At 35.7% G+C, this 17,526-nt stretch overlaps 1 protein-coding gene across 3 annotated transcripts; it reads left to right on the forward strand.

The window, feature by feature from the left end:
- Positions 1 to 958: 958 nt before the first annotated feature.
- Positions 959 to 15,342, forward strand: masp2 (MBL associated serine protease 2). 3 transcript variants are annotated; one of them, XM_081386117.1, is made up of 13 exons: positions 959 to 1,041; positions 1,558 to 1,640; positions 1,832 to 1,995; positions 2,134 to 2,350; positions 3,649 to 3,826; positions 4,138 to 4,269; positions 7,769 to 7,965; positions 8,971 to 9,118; positions 11,173 to 11,291; positions 12,221 to 12,299; positions 13,201 to 13,323; positions 13,411 to 13,485; positions 14,337 to 15,342. In XM_081386117.1, the coding sequence occupies exons 3-13, from the start codon at positions 1,985 to 1,987 to the stop codon at positions 15,116 to 15,118; spliced, it is 2,061 nt and encodes a 686-aa protein (XP_081242243.1). In that variant the 5' UTR covers positions 959 to 1,041; positions 1,558 to 1,640; positions 1,832 to 1,984; the 3' UTR covers positions 15,119 to 15,342. The 3 variants fall into 3 exon arrangements, with proteins under 3 accessions (XP_081242243.1, XP_081242244.1, XP_081242245.1); XM_081386118.1 differs by having other exon boundaries at positions 959 to 1,005; XM_081386119.1 differs by lacking the exon at positions 959 to 1,041 and adding an exon at positions 1,045 to 1,105.
- The last annotated feature ends 2,184 nt before the right edge of the window (positions 15,343 to 17,526 follow it).

Here is a 17,526-nt window from a genome sequence, read left to right on the forward strand (position 1 = left end):
AATTACAGTACAGTAAAAAAATAAAAATAAATTCAGTATCTTCGGCCAAACTGCATTACAGTATTGGTGACCATATTTGCCATTCTACAATATTTTAGTCTTCTGACAAGATTTTCTTTCCTTCACCCTAGGCATTCGTCTATCAGTTCTGCAAAAGTACCAAATGTAAGAAGTACATGGCTCCAAATCAATTTGACAATTATGAGTTTGAGGGAACATGTGCTACAGTATTTCCTGTAGAATAGTGAAAGTTCTCTGATCTAAAGGACTACTACTGTACACTATAATTATACTGTATGTGTGAGTAGTATAAAACCCCTGTAGATGAGTCTGTAGGCCATGGTCATTCCATGCACAAGAACATGGTCAACTATAACGCTTTGTATTTCATCAGGAACAAATATCCTTTGGCCCTGTCCCCTTCATTTTTCTTTCCCCCTGCTCTTACTCTTTGTCTCCCACCACTAGGATTCATTTTCCAAAGCACATAATCACATGTGGCCATATTTATATTATCATAAGATTCTGATCAGTTTTGCTACTTACTGTTTACACATGGATAAATGTGTGCCATTTGAGTTCGCAGTGTGACACTTGAGGTAATTATTATTTTGTGTACTTGTGTTTTCTGAATGAGAACATGGTTGAACCAAAATGAGGACATTTTTTTCAGAAAACATTGAGAAAATTGGAATGTGTCAAAACAGGTGATATGTGTTTTGAGAAACGTGTCTTTGTTTCAAGAACTGAATGAATGGTTTAGGAAATTGGGTCAACCGAATCAGTTATAGTGTGTGAGCTGTCACAAACTTGCCGTGGAAGGAAGACAATGATGCAGGATCCAAATAACATTCAAGTTTACTGGTGAGTAACACATACAGCGTGACCACATTCAATAACGGACAAAGGATGAAAAGAACAGGGAGTATAAATACACAGAGTGAGGAGGGAGCTAAACAGGCACAGGTGGAGGAAGGTAAACTAATCAGGGACTAACGAGAACAGGTGCAGACAATACATGACATCATGGTGACATTAGCGGTCAGGAAAAAAAATTAATATAAATATCCTATCTCAGTGTCTCTAGAATGTGGTTGCTTTTTAAGTTTGTATAGTGTTACAGTGAAATTATGTGCTGATAAATCTGTTTATCAATATTCAAAATATACAATGGGGTCCAAAAGTCTGAGTATAGTATATATTTTTTTCATAGTAAATAATATTGTAGTAGTTTGAGTGAAAAGTTGATTTAAAGAATTAAAATAAATTTCAGAATATCTTTAGTCCACATGCCCAGTGTCACAATTGTACTTATTTGATCAGCGACCTTGTGATTTCTTATTTTATATCAAAATGTTGTTTTTAAATCTTAAAACTTTTTTTTTTTAACTCCGATTTGCAATGTGGTATCAGACTTTTGGACCCCACTATATTTAAATAAGCATTGTAAAACTTACGTGTTTGATAAAGCTATAAAGATAAAATTGTTAAGATCTGTTGTTTTGTTCTTTGGAATTAATTTCTACAAACTAAAGTTGTGTTTGCATTTACACACAGAGGGGAAAAAATCAATTATTGGCGACTGGTCAGAAGGACACATTCCAAAAATGAGAGTTCATTTGCTGTCAGATGTTTTAAAAGTAAGAATAATATAGTCAATAGTCAGATTTAATCAAATGTTTGATTTACTTGTTCTGAATGTGTTTACTGCTTTCTTGTGTGATTGTTTCTCTTCGTGTTTGAGGAGAAAAAATACATTGTCAAGCTTGACAAAAGAGATTAACTTCACTGGTATATCTTCAACCCAATAACTGATATTGACACTTGACAGAATGGACGATAATGAAAACCAAAAGTTCAGTGTTCAGCGCTGTGTTTACACTGAGCCATTTATTCAGCTGGTTCATTAACCTGGAGGACAGAGTTCAGCAAAGGAGATCAGGACATTTTCTGTGAGATGAACTGAAGTTTGTGGTGTTCTGGAATGATGAACAGGTATGCAATGTGTTCACTGTGATGTGTTAAGTGTGGAGTGGGAACAATTGCCAGTCCCCAATGTTTCTGTTTTATGTGTTGGGATTGTGACAGCTTCAATACGTTATCAGTGATACACCTTTTTTGCTGCTGTTTTAGTGTATCTTTGGCTTTCGTCGCCCTGCTTCCATTAGCTTTTGGTTCAGAGCTGACAGGACTGTTTGGGAGCTTCACATCACCAAACTTCCCAAACGTCTACCCTAACCACCAGCGTATGGTGTGGAATATCACAGGACCAAAAGGACACAGATTACGCCTCTACTTCACTTATTTTAGCCTGGAGCCTTCTCATCGCTGCGAATATGACTATGTTCAGGTTAGATCCATGTTTTCAACAGAGATTTGAAAGTTGGGTCATTTTATGGGATATATACACACCAAAGTGCACAAGTCCTAGATAATGATTCATATTTTGGTATCACAAACAAATCAGTCTGTTGAAATTGGATAAAGAGAATTGCAGTTTTAAATGAGGAAGACATTAAGACATTCTTGCTAGTGCAAATCAAAATCAGACTTCATTCAGGAATCTGTCAGTTTGGCTGATTGAAAGCTTTACAAGGTTCACACAAAAATGAAAATTCTGTCATCAATTACTCAACCTCGTTCGTTCATCTTCAGAGCACAAATGAAGATATTTTTAATAAAATCTGAGCCAGTTCTGTACTCTCCATTGACAGCTACGCAACTACCAATTTGACGCTTCAAAAAGTTCATAAAGAGATCATAAAATTAATCTATATGAATTGAGCGGTTTAGTCCAAATTTTCTGAAGAGATTCAATCACTTTATATGATGAACAGATTGAATTTAGGCTTTAATTCACATATAGACATTGATCAGCGAATATAAACAGAACCGATCCTGCTTGACATGCGAAAACAAACCTCATTGGTTCTTGCAGAAGCTCAAACGTGCTGCGTAACACGAGAATGAACCTCATTGGTTGTTGCACGTCAAGTAAACATGCTTGACCTTCTGTTTACCACAACTTATGTGTGAGGTGATGAATGTTTATATGTGAATAAAAGCCTAAATTCAATCCGTTCAAAAGCGAATGTGTCTCTTCAGAAAATGTTGACTAAACCACTTAATTCATATGGATTAGTTTTACGATAACGATTTTGAAGCGTAATAGCTGTCAATAGGGACAGAAATTCCTCAGATATTGTTAAAAACTATCTTCATTTGTGTTCCTAAGATGAACGAAAGTCTTACAGGCTTGGAACGACATGAGGGTGAGTAAATAATGGCAGAATTTTCGTTTTTTGGTGAACTAACCCAAAAAGTTATACTTCCTTTATTTGACGGAAGGGTTTATTTGAATGATTTATCATTAAACACTTACAAAAATATATAATGTAGATTATTACTAAAATATTTAAGTATATTGATAATTAATCAGATATTTAAAATATCAAAACATATTAGCCAAGCAAGTGTAAACATCTTTCTAGTAAACCTGTTGCCTATAAGCACCATTTAATATCAGAAAACTCAAATACTGAACATTTGATTAAACCTCTCTATCATGAAATGCACAGTATGGCTGTTATGTGAATGCAGGATACAGATGCGTGTTTGTAATAATTACTACTTGCTTAAACTTTTCAGGTGTTATCAGAAGGAAATGAGACGGTCCGGTTCTGTGGCGAAACGGAGAAAAATTACGGTGATGCGCCCAAAAACACTGTCATCTATTCTGCCAGCAACACCATGGCTGTGCTCTTCAGATCAGATTACTCCAATGAGGGCCGTTTCACAGGCTTCCAGGCATTTTTTGCTGCTGAAGGTGATGGAAACAATGGATTCACTGCATGACTGTCTCTCTCTTCCGCTGTCACCTCTTGCTGTAAAGGCTAAAGGGTTGAACTAGACGATCATTTAAAAATGCTAAATAAATCAAATATTGTATATTTACTTGTTTATGACGTTGTATAGTCTAAAATGAAATAGATTTTAAGTTTATATTCAGTATATCCTAAAGTCATTTTAATTATATACTGTATATCTAAATGCTTTTTTTATTATACTTGAATTGATCTTGGATGCCCAAACCAGAATGAGAACTGCTGCTAAACAATCTCGTTTTACTCTTTACAGACATTGATGAGTGCCTGAGCACAATGGATGGAGAGCCTGTGTGTGACCATAATTGCCATAATTATGTGGGGGGATTTTACTGCACTTGCCGATTGGGATACGAACTCCACAATGATAAAAGACACTGCCCTGGTAAGGCTGATATCAGAACGGGTGAAAACCCTGGCCTGTAGTCTTTCTGCTCATTGATGAAGAATTGTATAGGACTGGACACACTGTTCATGATAACGATCTGATTGTGCAGCTAAAAGCACTCTTAAAGGGGTCATGATTTTAACATGTTCCTTGAAGTTCACTCATAATGCAACAACAGCAAAACAAATATATATGCAGAAAAACAAATATTTTCAACCCTCATTCTGCCCCTCTGTCTGAAATGATCAATTTTTAAGGGGCGGCTCCTTTAAGGCTGGTCAGTAAATGGCCACTGTTATGATTGTTTAACGTCATTGCATAAACAGTATCTACACCCACTCGCTATTGCATGTGATTAAAGGGATAGTTCACCCAAAAATTAAAATTAGCCCATGATTTACTCACCCTCAAGTCACCCTAGGTTTATATGACATTCTTCTTTCAGACGAATACGATCAGAGTTATATATATATAAAAAAAATCATGACTCTTCCAAGCTTTATAATGGCAGTGAATGGCTTTATATTTTTTGAAGTCCATAAAAGTGCATCCATCCATGATAAAAGAGCTCCACACGGCTCTGGGGGGTTAATAAAGGCCTTCTGAAGTGAAGTGATGCATTTGTGTTAGAAAAATATCCATATTTAAACTGTTAAATAACAGATTGGAGATTAAAATAATATCAGAAAAGAAATTTACTTTTGCTATGGTTAAATAAATGTTCAGTGATATCTTCCAAAGGCGCATTTTATTCTCTACATAGTGTTGATATGGCAACTATAGTCAATACACTAAGTTTCGTCATGCTAGCATGTGTGGAAGTATTTAAGTGTGTTACAACTAGCCCTGTGTTAGGTTGTGCCCTGCTCACCCTGATTAATATTCGTGGGTGTCTTGCTCTGGAGGCAAGCATATGCAAATATATTTGCCCTTGTGACATCACAGATCCCACAATATCCAAACAAGCCATTTTCCATGCTGCACAATTAATTTAAAATGATTTCTACTTCTCTCGATTAATTAAATATAATCATCACGATATTTACCCCGCTGATTATTTGTGCTAAAAACGTTTTTGTTTTTATTTTAGACATTTACATTACTTGCATTGGTAACAAGCCTCTATTATCTTTCCTACATTTTCTGCCGAGTGTTTTGCTTAATCTTCTCAATCTGGCAACCATGTACATGCATGGTTATATAATTATATAAAATATTATGAAATCAGATATATTTTTTCAAATGAGTATAATCTTAAATGTAACATTTTTGGAGCATAATAAGTGTGATTATCAGTTTAACCATTTACCACAGACAGCAATGAGCAACAGTCTCTTTGCCTGTAATCTAAGATGTGTAAACATTTTTAATCAGAAGAAACCCAACTTTTAGCTGTGTAAGTCCTGAACAAATCTTTAAATGTTTAGGAGATATTGTCAGTACTGATTGATGCTCCAGTAGTGACTCTTGTACATCACAGACCTATTGAAACAGTGGTCACAGGAGCAGGCTGGGCAGCCACAGCTCACCACACACTATCTATCAGTCCTGTCAACAGTTCTTGATTGAGCTAGCATGGCCTGTAATAAAGCAGGAAATAGAGTCACCAAATAGCAGAGGGGTTTGTTATATCATTGATAGAGTGGCCGCAACTAACTGCATAGCGTTTTTCGATATAAGCGAGGATTGTGTGGGCTTTCGAATAGGCATATTTACATTTTCGACCTTCAGGTTATGAAAACTTTTGGCAGAAAAATGGATTAGCTCCAAAAACTCCTCTCATTTAAAGTGCTAATGTTCACTGCGGTTCTGGACAGAGCTAACTGGCTTTAGCCTGAAGCACGCTTCAGCAACAGACTGATGATTCACTAGTGTGCCCGTATAAAGCAGTTGATCTCTGTCACTCTAAGCGAATCCAGGGTTAATTACCATTGGTTCCTGAGGGAACAGCGTTATAGAGATCAGTTGAAAATTTACACCTTTTTCTAGCTGTGATACTGTGCTAATGATGGGTAATTAATCACAATTACCGGGCCAGACATGCCTCTTAATTGTTTTTCTTTGCTAATGGGGAAGATAGAGACATCACATCATATCACACTGAAACAATGACTTGTGTCTGAATCATTTAATCATATGAATTAGTAGACCTTCGCCATGAGATTCTTCATTTATAGCAATTATTTGTAGCATCTGCACTTGTTGGGGTTCATTTATTAAATTAATAGTATGGCCAAAAATAAAATTGCTGTCACCATTTATTCACCCTCAATGTTTGAAACCTTTTTTGACTTTTTTTCTTCGGTGGAACACAAAATGGGAAATTCTAAATGTGACTCATGTGCTGCTATATTCCAAGTCTTCTGAAGCCATTTGATTTCTTTTTGTGAGAAATTTAAGTCATTATTCACTGAAAATCTTTCCATCCAGTAAGTATTACTCAGTTATTGAGTCAATGAGTCAATTCATGAGTGAATCATTGACTGAATCAACTTTGTTTAAAAGAATTGACTCAAAAGATTGATTTGTTTATAAATCAGACATGACTACTCATTTCATGAATTTGCCTATAGAGTGCATGTGAAGGTTTTCAGTGAATATTACTTTTATGGATTCAGTAAATGATGCTTTTATGATGAAGTATTATTTTGAAGCTTTCAAGCTTCACACAGGATGCAAAAGTAGTACAATAAAACTTGTTTTCATCATAAAGCTTAAAAGCTCTAGTCCCCATTAATTTTAATGGCCTGGAAAATAGCAAACAAAGAAAATGTTCAGATTTTCATCTTTTGTGTTTTTGTGTTTTGTGTAAGACAAATGGGTTTGGAACAACATGATGTTGATGATGCTATTGCATATGTATGGGTCTTTTTATTCTATTCGAAGAATCAGTAACTACTGATTGATTTTGCATGTTGATTTTGCACTTCTGACAAAACAATAAAAATAAAATTACTGTCATTACTATAATCTTTTTATTTATTTATTTTTTAGCATAAATAGTGGTCCAATTTCATAGCTTAAAAATCCTAAATCTAAACCAAAGCCTAAATCTTACTGATGATACAACAACTATCTTGGGCAACCAAGTGATTTTTGCATCTGATGTGGTTAAGGTTTGAGTAAAGGTGGTCTCTTATTTGTATGTTTTTTTGCATATCTCTCATGTATAATCTCATTTAAATGCAAAAAATAATAGCAAATTTACCTGAAAAATTTGACTGTTTCTATCTCATAACCATTTAGCTGTAAAGAGTTTGCATTCTCTAAAGTATCTAATTTTCATGCACGTAATGTTTGTAACTCTTCATAAATTTATAGATGCAGTGACAGAAAGCACTTTCTTTGGCCATTTTACAGGTGGAAAGGTTTCTGAGCATCCCAAATCAATGTTGAAATTTGTGTTAAATGCGGCATGCATAGTTGTCTGTTTAATGTGTATGTGTGTGCTTTTGACAATTTCCAGTGGGTGTGAAAATGCTTTTTCCCAATGTAGCTGAGTGTAGTGGGCAGGTGTTTCAGGAGAGATCAGGAGAACTGAGCAGTCCAGAGTACCCAGGTGTTTATCCCAAGATGAGCCATTGTGATTACACCATCAGTTTGATGGAAGGCTTCAAAGTGACCCTGGAATTCCAAGACCAGTTTGATGTGGAGACTCATCCTGAAACCCACTGCCCTTATGACATCCTTAAGGTTGGTTATTTCACAATCAGCAAGCTCTGACAACAGTTCAAACCTAAAACACCAGCCATAATAGCATGTGTGTGGACACATCTCAGTCACTTTAATGGGGTCCTACTGGGTCCTTTGGGAAGTCAATACCTCTACCTGATGAAAAAAATACTTCTAATAATATTCAGAGAATGAGTTTTTTTTATTTTTAAATCGGTTGTTAAATACAGAAAAAAAAGCATGCATTTTTGCAATGTGTGAGAAGTATTAATGCTAAAGATTTGCTGTTTTTAAATTATTTCTTTTTCAATTTGGCCCCAACCATAAAAATCGTGCCTACATTTTTAACATAATACAATGATTAAAGTACAGAATAACTACAAATGTAGAAGAACTATAAGAAAATTAACTCATTAATGTGTACAGTGTACTAAATGTAATAACAGATTTTATATGGTTAATAGAATCCCCACAAAACCGTCATAATGCTGCACTTTATACTGGAGACCCGTTTTAAGCTTAAGGAAGATTATTTACAGTACAAATACTGTTTGAAGAGAGACATAATATGCCTTCTAGTGCCCTTGTTGAGTGTTAGAAAATATAGATTTTAGAGTGATTTACACAGAGAAGATTCGCTCTCCATATGCTTGATATGCTTGATAAGTGTTTAAGAGTGTTTACTTTTCAGCACTGATTTTATACTCTGCATCAAAGCTCATTCGATTTTAATGACTTGAATCCAATTCCCTTCTTATGGGTTTAACCATCTTGTTGTGCTAAGCAAATTTGTAATTTTGAGTTTAGCTGTTTCCAACCTCACTGCCTCTAAAAACAAAAATGGTCCCCTTAGCGCTGGTGTTAAGTGTCAGACTACTCCACTAATCACTGACCTGAAGGCTGTTGAATACATAATGTATGCTCTCTCATGCCCTCCATTATTTCTCATCACCCTCCCATCTCCCAAGAGGCTTGTTTATCTGTTGCCATTTGTATTTACTGACAAGTCAAACTGTTTTGTTTAAGATCACTGCAGGTGGAAGGGAGTATGGCCCATTTTGTGGCAGGACCCCACCAAGAAAAATAGAGACAGGAACTCACAAAGTGCATGTGATCTTCCGCTCAGACGGTTCTGGGAAAAACAAAGGCTGGAAGATCAAGTATACCAGCACAGGTAGTTTACAACCCCCTATTATGTACCTTTATGGTAAGTAAAGCATAATGTATACCCAACCTCAGTTTATTTTGTGATAATGAGCAGCTAACTGTGCATAATCCTACATATTAAATTACTACTACATATTAATGAAATAGATATGTGTGTCACGGGAGCTGCTAACAGGAAGTACATGATTCAAACAAAATAGTCTTTAATCCAAATATCTCACAGACATAACACAACTTAACATTAACGACTTTAATACACAGAGAAGCAAAAGAGATGAATGGGCAACAGGTGAATGAAATATACAATCAAGGGAACAAACTGGGTCACACAGGCAAACAGGCACAGAACTTAAAACACAATGAAACATATCAAAACCCTTACAATGTGGACATAAAATATTGATTTGTGTTGAAATTATTTTAAAATCTTACCTGTATATTATCTTAAAACTTCCACTAAAAAATATTGCCCACTACAGTGTATAAAACAATCAGCCTAGCGACAAATCAAACAAATGCAACTTGCATTTGCAGAAACAAGAGTGTAGCGCCGGCTTCAATTACCAAATGAGTGGACCAACATTGCCATGAATGACGTTCAATATACACTGAAGCAACAGTCGAGTTCCGGAAGTAAAAATTGATTTTGAATTATACATTTTAAACCTTTAAAGAAGACCTGTGAGTTACAAGGTTGTTAATCAATGGTATATGCTTTTGTTGAAGCCATCAGCCTGCATTATTTCATCTTACGTTTTAAACAATCATGTTCAATACCAGAATACCTGGTAAAAAAAACTACACTACCCATTTTTCTGCAAAGAAATCTTCACCAATCAGAAAATTTCAACAAGCAAATTGCACCAGAAGAACTCTTTAGCACTAATCAAGTCAGTCACCCTAAGCTCTCAAACTACTTAAATACATGCATAATTTGCAATAAATGTACAATATGTTGTTTTTACAAATATGATCAGCATCTTATAAATCAGTAGTTTTATATTCATCCAGAGTTTTTAGTTTTAGATTGTAATTGGCATACTTCATGAGATTGTAATTCTTTTCCCTATCAAAGGTGTTAAAGTTAATTTTCAGAGAGGCTAGCAATAGCGAGCTAGCTTTGAAAGCATAAGATCCCACCCTCCCTTCAGAGCGTCTCCAAAGCCACTCCTCCTCCAAAACACAGGCAAACAAAATTGTCACAAGAGACGGCATTAAACTAAGCACATAACATTACAATAATAATGAGCATCAGCTTAAAGAGCTCTGACCTGTACCACCTGACTGCTGCAGGTTCATCACGGCGTTGATAAGTGTTAATTGCGGAGGTATATAAATACATACAATGACAAGGTAGGCGTCGTATATTTGCATTCGGACCGAATTCAATGATTGGACGAAAATCTTTTGGTCCACATACAATAATATATACATATAAATTATAAATACACTTAGACCACTTAACTTAGTGATTGCTATCAGGATGTGAAGAGACTTTCAACCAGTAACACAAAATATTTCTGGAACAAATCGCTTGCCCTGCCTTTAAGTAAACAGTCATGTACTTTTGTCTTTTTGTCCGAATTTCAAATATTAAAATATTTAAAAAAATTGTTCAAATTAAAGTTGTAATGTGATTACCTTGTAGCTGCTTTGTTTGCTTCAAGACTTATAACTCTTAAACAAAGACCTTTTTAAAACCTCTATGGGGAAAATACTTCGCTGACACTGTTGCACTCTTTTAGGAAAGGGCTGACCACTGAATACTATGATTGAACAATAGGAATCAAGTGTTCCAGAATGTGTGTAATAATAATGATTAATATGGTGTTTGCCATACATTTGTTTCGTGTGGATTCTCTCTCAAGCACATTTCAAGAAAATGATGAATGGTGTGCAATCTACCAAAAAATAAATGTTTTGAAGCAGGGTTTCAGATCTGATGGCTGTCTCCAGACATTTTGGACATGATGCATTAAGAATCACATAAACATTTAAATGACAAGTCAATGGCCTGGTTTCCAGAATGTGTGTTTTCATTACTGTTCCCTTCTCTCACAGCCCAGCCATGCCCAAACCCCGTGACTCCTCGACACGGACATATCCAGCCCCAGCAGTCTCAGTACATCATGACAGACACCTTCAATGTCACATGTCAGCTGGGCTATGAATTAATTCTGGTAACTATTTTTCCTCTTTTACTTTCTCTAAGATTTAAAGGTCCCGTACAAGATGTAAAATAAGTCTCTGATGTCCCCAGAGTGTGTATGTGAAGTTTCAGCTCAAAATACCCAACAGATCATTTTTTACAGCATGTTTAAATTGTCATTTTTTGGGGCTCAGAAAAACACGCTGTTTTAGTGTGTGCCCTTTAAATGCAAATAAGCTGCTGCTGGACGACCCAGGGGGCGGAGCTTCATGAGCTCGCGCTCAGTCTCAGGACAATTTCATCTCACGGAATGATGATAATATCAGAAACTCTCAGTAACGGTGTTCAGTTCGAGTCGGAAAATAATGCCTACAGAGTCAGAGTGCTGTATAGAGATGAAACAGGTATAGTTTAGTAGTTTAATTACGGTTATTATAACGTATTTGTCATCTGCTTGTATGTATCCATTATTTATTAATAGCCTACAAGTCTGCTGTCTGAATGATGATCAAACATATACTGATAAGTTTAATAAAGTTTATTGTACATCACACAAAAGATGAAGCATCAGTTTTACTTCAGAAAATCACCATAAGAGCTGAGTAAACACAGTAAGTTATTAGAAGTGTGCAAGTACATAAACGAATTTTGGTAAAGTTGAGGGAGCATTCCTGTGGGCGGAGGTTAGTCAAAAAACGGTTTTAATGACGTCATTATAGAAGGAAGTAGAGGGATGTAGTCCAAACGGGCCGTTCGATGTAGTCAACTTCTGTTAAATAAAATATCTCGCTTGGCATTGAACTTTGAGCTTTATCATTTTACAGATATTATTTATGCTCTAACAGCAACATTACACTCTAACTAAAGTTTTAAACATGGGATCACGAAGAACGGGACCTTTTAAGAAAAAGAGCTTGGTATGCTATATAGAGAGTTAAAAGTGACTTTTTGCATCTTAAGGGAGAAGAAGCTTTGCCCTTTTATCAAGCCACATGCCTGAAGGGTGGATTTTGGGATGGACCGCTGCCTAACTGCATCAGTAAGTTGCTCAAGAATCCCAGATAAGCATGAAGTGTGTACAATCGTCAATGGGGGTTTACTGCAACAAAGAGGAGGTACGTTTTAAAACCTAAGGTGTTATTTCAAGCTGAAGTGGGTGAAATTCTGACTGTGGTAATTCTGTGATGAAATCGTGATGACGCATAACAAAAGCACATTTTTAATTAAAACATTTCAGATATGCATTTTATCATGAAAAAATACAATGGAAAAAGGGGATGATAACAATATGTACTTGGTAAAATGAATGATTAAAACTGCAACAAAAACAAAAAAAATTTTTGCATGAAAAATCTAAACATGCAATTAAATTAAAAACTAATTCAGAAGTAAAATTATTGTTTTCAGAAAAATCGATTTTTCTGATCTCATTGGCATATATTTTTTGAGGTGTGGATTAATTTAACATATTCTTGTTTTTTCTTTTCTTTTTTCTTTTGCTTCTCAAGTAAATTTATGTTATTGTTAGTAATTTCAACACTTTTATTAGGAAACAAAACTAAAATACTGATTAAGATATACTTTTTTCCTGTAAAAAACAGTGATTCAACATTGCTTATTAAATTATTTATAAAAAATAACAAATGTATGCAAAAACAACTGTAGGACTGATTATACAAGGTTATTTAAAACATGTTAAAATGTGCTGAAATAACAAACACAAATAATAAAAAGACAAGAAAAAATATTACAAAGAAAGAAAAATAAGCAGATTCAATTCAAAATTAAAAAAGGGATACATAATCAACCGTAAACAGATTTTAAGAGCCAGACATTTATTAAACTATAAATAAATAAAAAATGGATATGCTTAGGTTTTGGCAACACTGTCATTCTTTGTGTCTATAAACTGTCAGCTACCAAATGCCCTTCTTTTGCAGTTGTTGATTGTGGAGAGCCTGTAGAAGTGCATAATGCAAGTGTGAAATTCACCAAAACCACATATAAATCTGTGATCACGTATTCCTGTAATGAATTCTACGCAATTGAGGCTGGAAATAATGGTAAGGTGCATGTCACAGGATAGCAAGACACTGTACTAATCAATCATCACTGGAGGTTTACAGCAATCCTTTTCTCTCTGAAATTAGGAGTCTATACCTGTGCACATGACGGCTACTGGAGAGATGCCCTGGGTGGAAAAATACACCAGATATGTTCACCCAGTGAGTTTTAGTTTAATGGTTTAACAGATGGTTTATGTTTTAATATACTGTACACTACCATCAAAAGTTTGGACACGTTTGACTGAATTTGTTTTTCAGGATCTCAAAACCTTCCTATCCAAAAATCTTAAATGCTCAAAGTAGTAGACAAATATAAACTTATATTAAACTAATATGAAATATAACATTTTAAGTTTTTAAAGGGATAGTTAACCCAAAATTGAAAATTCTGTCATCATTTACTCCCCCTCAAACCTGAAGAACATAAAAGAAGATATTTTGAAGAATATGGGTAAACCAAACAATTGATGGGCCGTGAGAGTGTGCAGAACTGTAATCTAAAGAGTGACTCAGATCTTTTTTTTGGTTACTAAAATGGAAGTACAGTATGAAAATTATTTAACGGTTTTGAGCAGTGCTTCTCAACCAGGGTGCAGCAAGCTTCTAAAGGGACCTCTAGCATATATGACTTTAAAAAAAAATCAAGATATTGCTTATTTTATTAAAAAAAATTGTCTTTGAAAAAACAGAATTCCCTAAGCCTTGGAAAACGTGTGGTTTCTAGGCCTGGAAATTCATGAGCATTTTTAGAATGAATATTTTTCTAGAACATTTTTTTTCAATGTGCCAAACTTTCAAATTTGAGTAAAAAAATTACTTTTAAAATATCCTTAATCCTTATCCAGTTAATAACGAACAACTGGAAAAATCATGGGGCCTTAGTAAAAAAAGTTGAGAACTACTGGTTTGTTGGAAAATTGAGGAAAAAAAATGTCCAAATTTTTTCATGGTAGTTTATAATCAGTGTCACATTGTCTAAACACTAATCTGATGTCTGCCATTTCTGAAAGTTTGTGGACAGCCTGAGAAAAAGCTATCCAAGGTGATTGGCGGGGAGAATGCAGAAAAGAACGAGATTCCCTGGCAGGTCATGGTACAAATGGGTCCCAGGTTCATCGGTGGCGCTTCTCTCGTGTCAGACAACTGGGTCCTCACTGCCGCTCATGTCCTGAAAAGCTATGCAGACACTTCCCAGCTGCAGCTGAAGATGGGCACAGTCAAACACCAGGACAATGAGGCGGTCGTCGGCATTCCACAGAAAATCTTTATTCACCCTCAGTACCACCACGATAATGTTAATTTCAACCATGACATTGCCCTGATTAAACTGGAGTATAAGGTACCTGTCAGTAAAGCCGTCATGCCTGTGTGTTTGCCTGGAAGGGAAGAGCGGTTTGTTTTGAAGGTTAATGACGTCGGGAAGGTGTCTGGGTGGGGTGTGTCGAATACAAACAGACCTGCATTATTTTCCAATAATCTCCAGTACGTACATTTACCCGTCACTGATTTTGAGGACTGTAAGGCTAAATATGACTCCACAGTGACGGCTAAAGGGAAACTAGTAGTGACAGAGAATATGATATGTGCTGGGTTTGCTCAGGGAGGAAAAGATTCCTGCCAGGGGGACAGTGGAGGGCCCTATGCATTTTTTGACAATCAGAGTAAAAGCTGGTTCATAGGCGGTATTGTGTCATGGGGTCATGGCTGCGCCCAGGCTGGGTATTATGGGGTTTATACCAAAGTGAGCAATTACCTTCCGTGGATTGAAGAAATCATGTCAAAAAACAGTTGAAACAGTTGGGAAAGTGTTCAAAATGTCTGACTATGATTTGATATGGATTTATCATTCGAAAAATTATTGTTAATTATTTTTACCATGACAGCACTGCATGTAGGCTATCAGTCATTCACTTATTTTTTTGGTTATTGTTTTATTAATCTTGGTTTTGTACAGCACTTTGGTTGGCACTTGCTGTTTTTAAAAGTGCTAAATAAATAAAGTAAACTAAATAAACTAAACTGACATTTTGTATTCACTTATTTGCTTTTGGGGTACCAAACAAATAAAATATACTCTTCATAATATATATATATATATATATATATATATATATATATATATATATATATATATATATATATATATATATATATATATACTGCAGTGTTTCCCCTAAGTTTACAGGTTTGGGGGGGGGGGGGGGGGGTTGGTTGGTTTGTTTGGGGAAAATTGACACAGACACTATCTATCTATCTCTATCTATCTATCTATCTATCTGTCACATAAATTGTCTGGGAGGGTAATGGTTTGTAAAAGTTAAAAAATGTTAACATAAGATATCTCTTTAAAAAAATAAATAAACATATTTAAATCTTTTTAAAATTTACTTTTGCAAATAACCTTTGTTAAATTTATAGAAGTATTTGTTAATATTAATGGACCAGAGCTTAAATATTTTTATTTTTTAACTACCAACTAAAAAAAGATTTATAAATACTAACAAATATATTGGTCATTCATTGTTCGTTAATGTTAGTTAATACAAATATATGACAAACAAATTTCAAAAGGGCTTTTTTATGAGAAGTTTTTATTTCTATGATGCATTTATTGGAGAGAATAATCCTGTCAGACGCACCACTGCTGTGAACGCGCGTTCACGTAAACACAATTTAAACAATGTATTATTCAATGCATTACTTCTATATAATTATATATTAAATTGTTCAAGCAAGTGGTAAAATATTTAACCATGTACTTATATTAAAATCTTTTGTATTTAAATTTTAATACAATAAATCTTGCATGTCACAAAGAACTTGTTTTTCCACCTCCACGAATGAGACGAGTGTTGTTCATTATGTCGCCTTGTTGAGGTAAATTGTAGTTTTCCTTGCTTTAACTCAGTCTTAAAGTGAAAAAAGTAGTAATTAATTAAATAAATTTATGGTGAGATTACTACATTTTATTTAATTAATCGCACTTATGGTGAAATTACTACATTTTCAGGTCAATCGGTGTTCATTTTGATCACGAAACATGCGCTGTCACTTTAATTCAGCGTTTGCAGCACAGCAGAAATAGACTCGGTGCGGAAACGATCTCTGCACTGCTGTATACGCACCGCAACTGGAACGGATCGATCATCGACGGACTGCATCCGCGTGCAGTGTACGGGAAAAAAATACTCACCGCAAACGAAATATATGTGAACCGGGCGTTAGACTTGGAGCAGGAGAGCTACTCCGGCTGCTACTCGCAGTAGAGCGAGTGTTGCCATCTTCAGTTCAGCGACATATTTCCCGCCGCGCGCTCTCTGTCCGCTAGTGCTCAACTGTATGTGACGCAAGTGTTTGTTTGTGTGTGAGTGTGCGCACTCATTGGGATAATTGTAAACGCGCAAACACAGAGAGAAAAGACATGCCATCGTGGAAATAAGATAAATAACATATTACTTAAGGGCCATGTAGTTTTTTTTTTATATAAAATAACAAATTGTAATCTGGCGCTATAAAGAAAATCAAATCAAATTTACTTGACCTCCAAGGGGGGCGGGGGGAGCCGTTAGGAGGGCGGGGCGCCCCCCTTATATAATGGTAGGGGAAACACTGTACTGTATATATACACACTCACCTAAAAGATTATTAGGAATACCATACTAATACTGTGTTTGACCCCCTTTCGCCTTCAGAACTGCCTTAATTCTACGTGGCATTGATTCAACAAGGTGCTGAAAGCATTCTTTAGAAATGTTGGCCCATATTAATAGGATAGCATCTTGCAGTTGATGGAGATTGGTGGGATGCACATCCAGGGCACGAAGCTCCCGTTCCACCACATGCCAAAGATGCTCTATTGGGTTGAGATCTGGTGACTGTGGGGGCCGTTTTAGTACAGTGAACTCATTGTCATGTTCAAGAAACCAATTTGAAATGATTCGAGCTTTGTGACATGGTGCATTATCCTGCTGGAAGTAGCCATCAGAGGATGGGTACATGGTGGTCATAAAGGGATGGACATGGTCAGAAACAATGCTCAGGTAGGCCGTGGCATTTAAACGATGCCCAATTGGCACTAAGGGGCCTAAAGTGTGCCAAGAAAACATCCCCCACACCATTACACCACCACCACCAGCCTGCACAGTGGTAACAAGGCATGATGAATCCATGTTCTCATTCTGTTTACGCCAAATTCTGACT

The sequence above is a fragment of the Scardinius erythrophthalmus genome (genome assembly GCF_964197995.2).
Source record: "Scardinius erythrophthalmus genome assembly, chromosome: 15".
Taxonomy (NCBI): Eukaryota; Metazoa; Chordata; class Actinopteri; order Cypriniformes; family Leuciscidae; genus Scardinius; species Scardinius erythrophthalmus.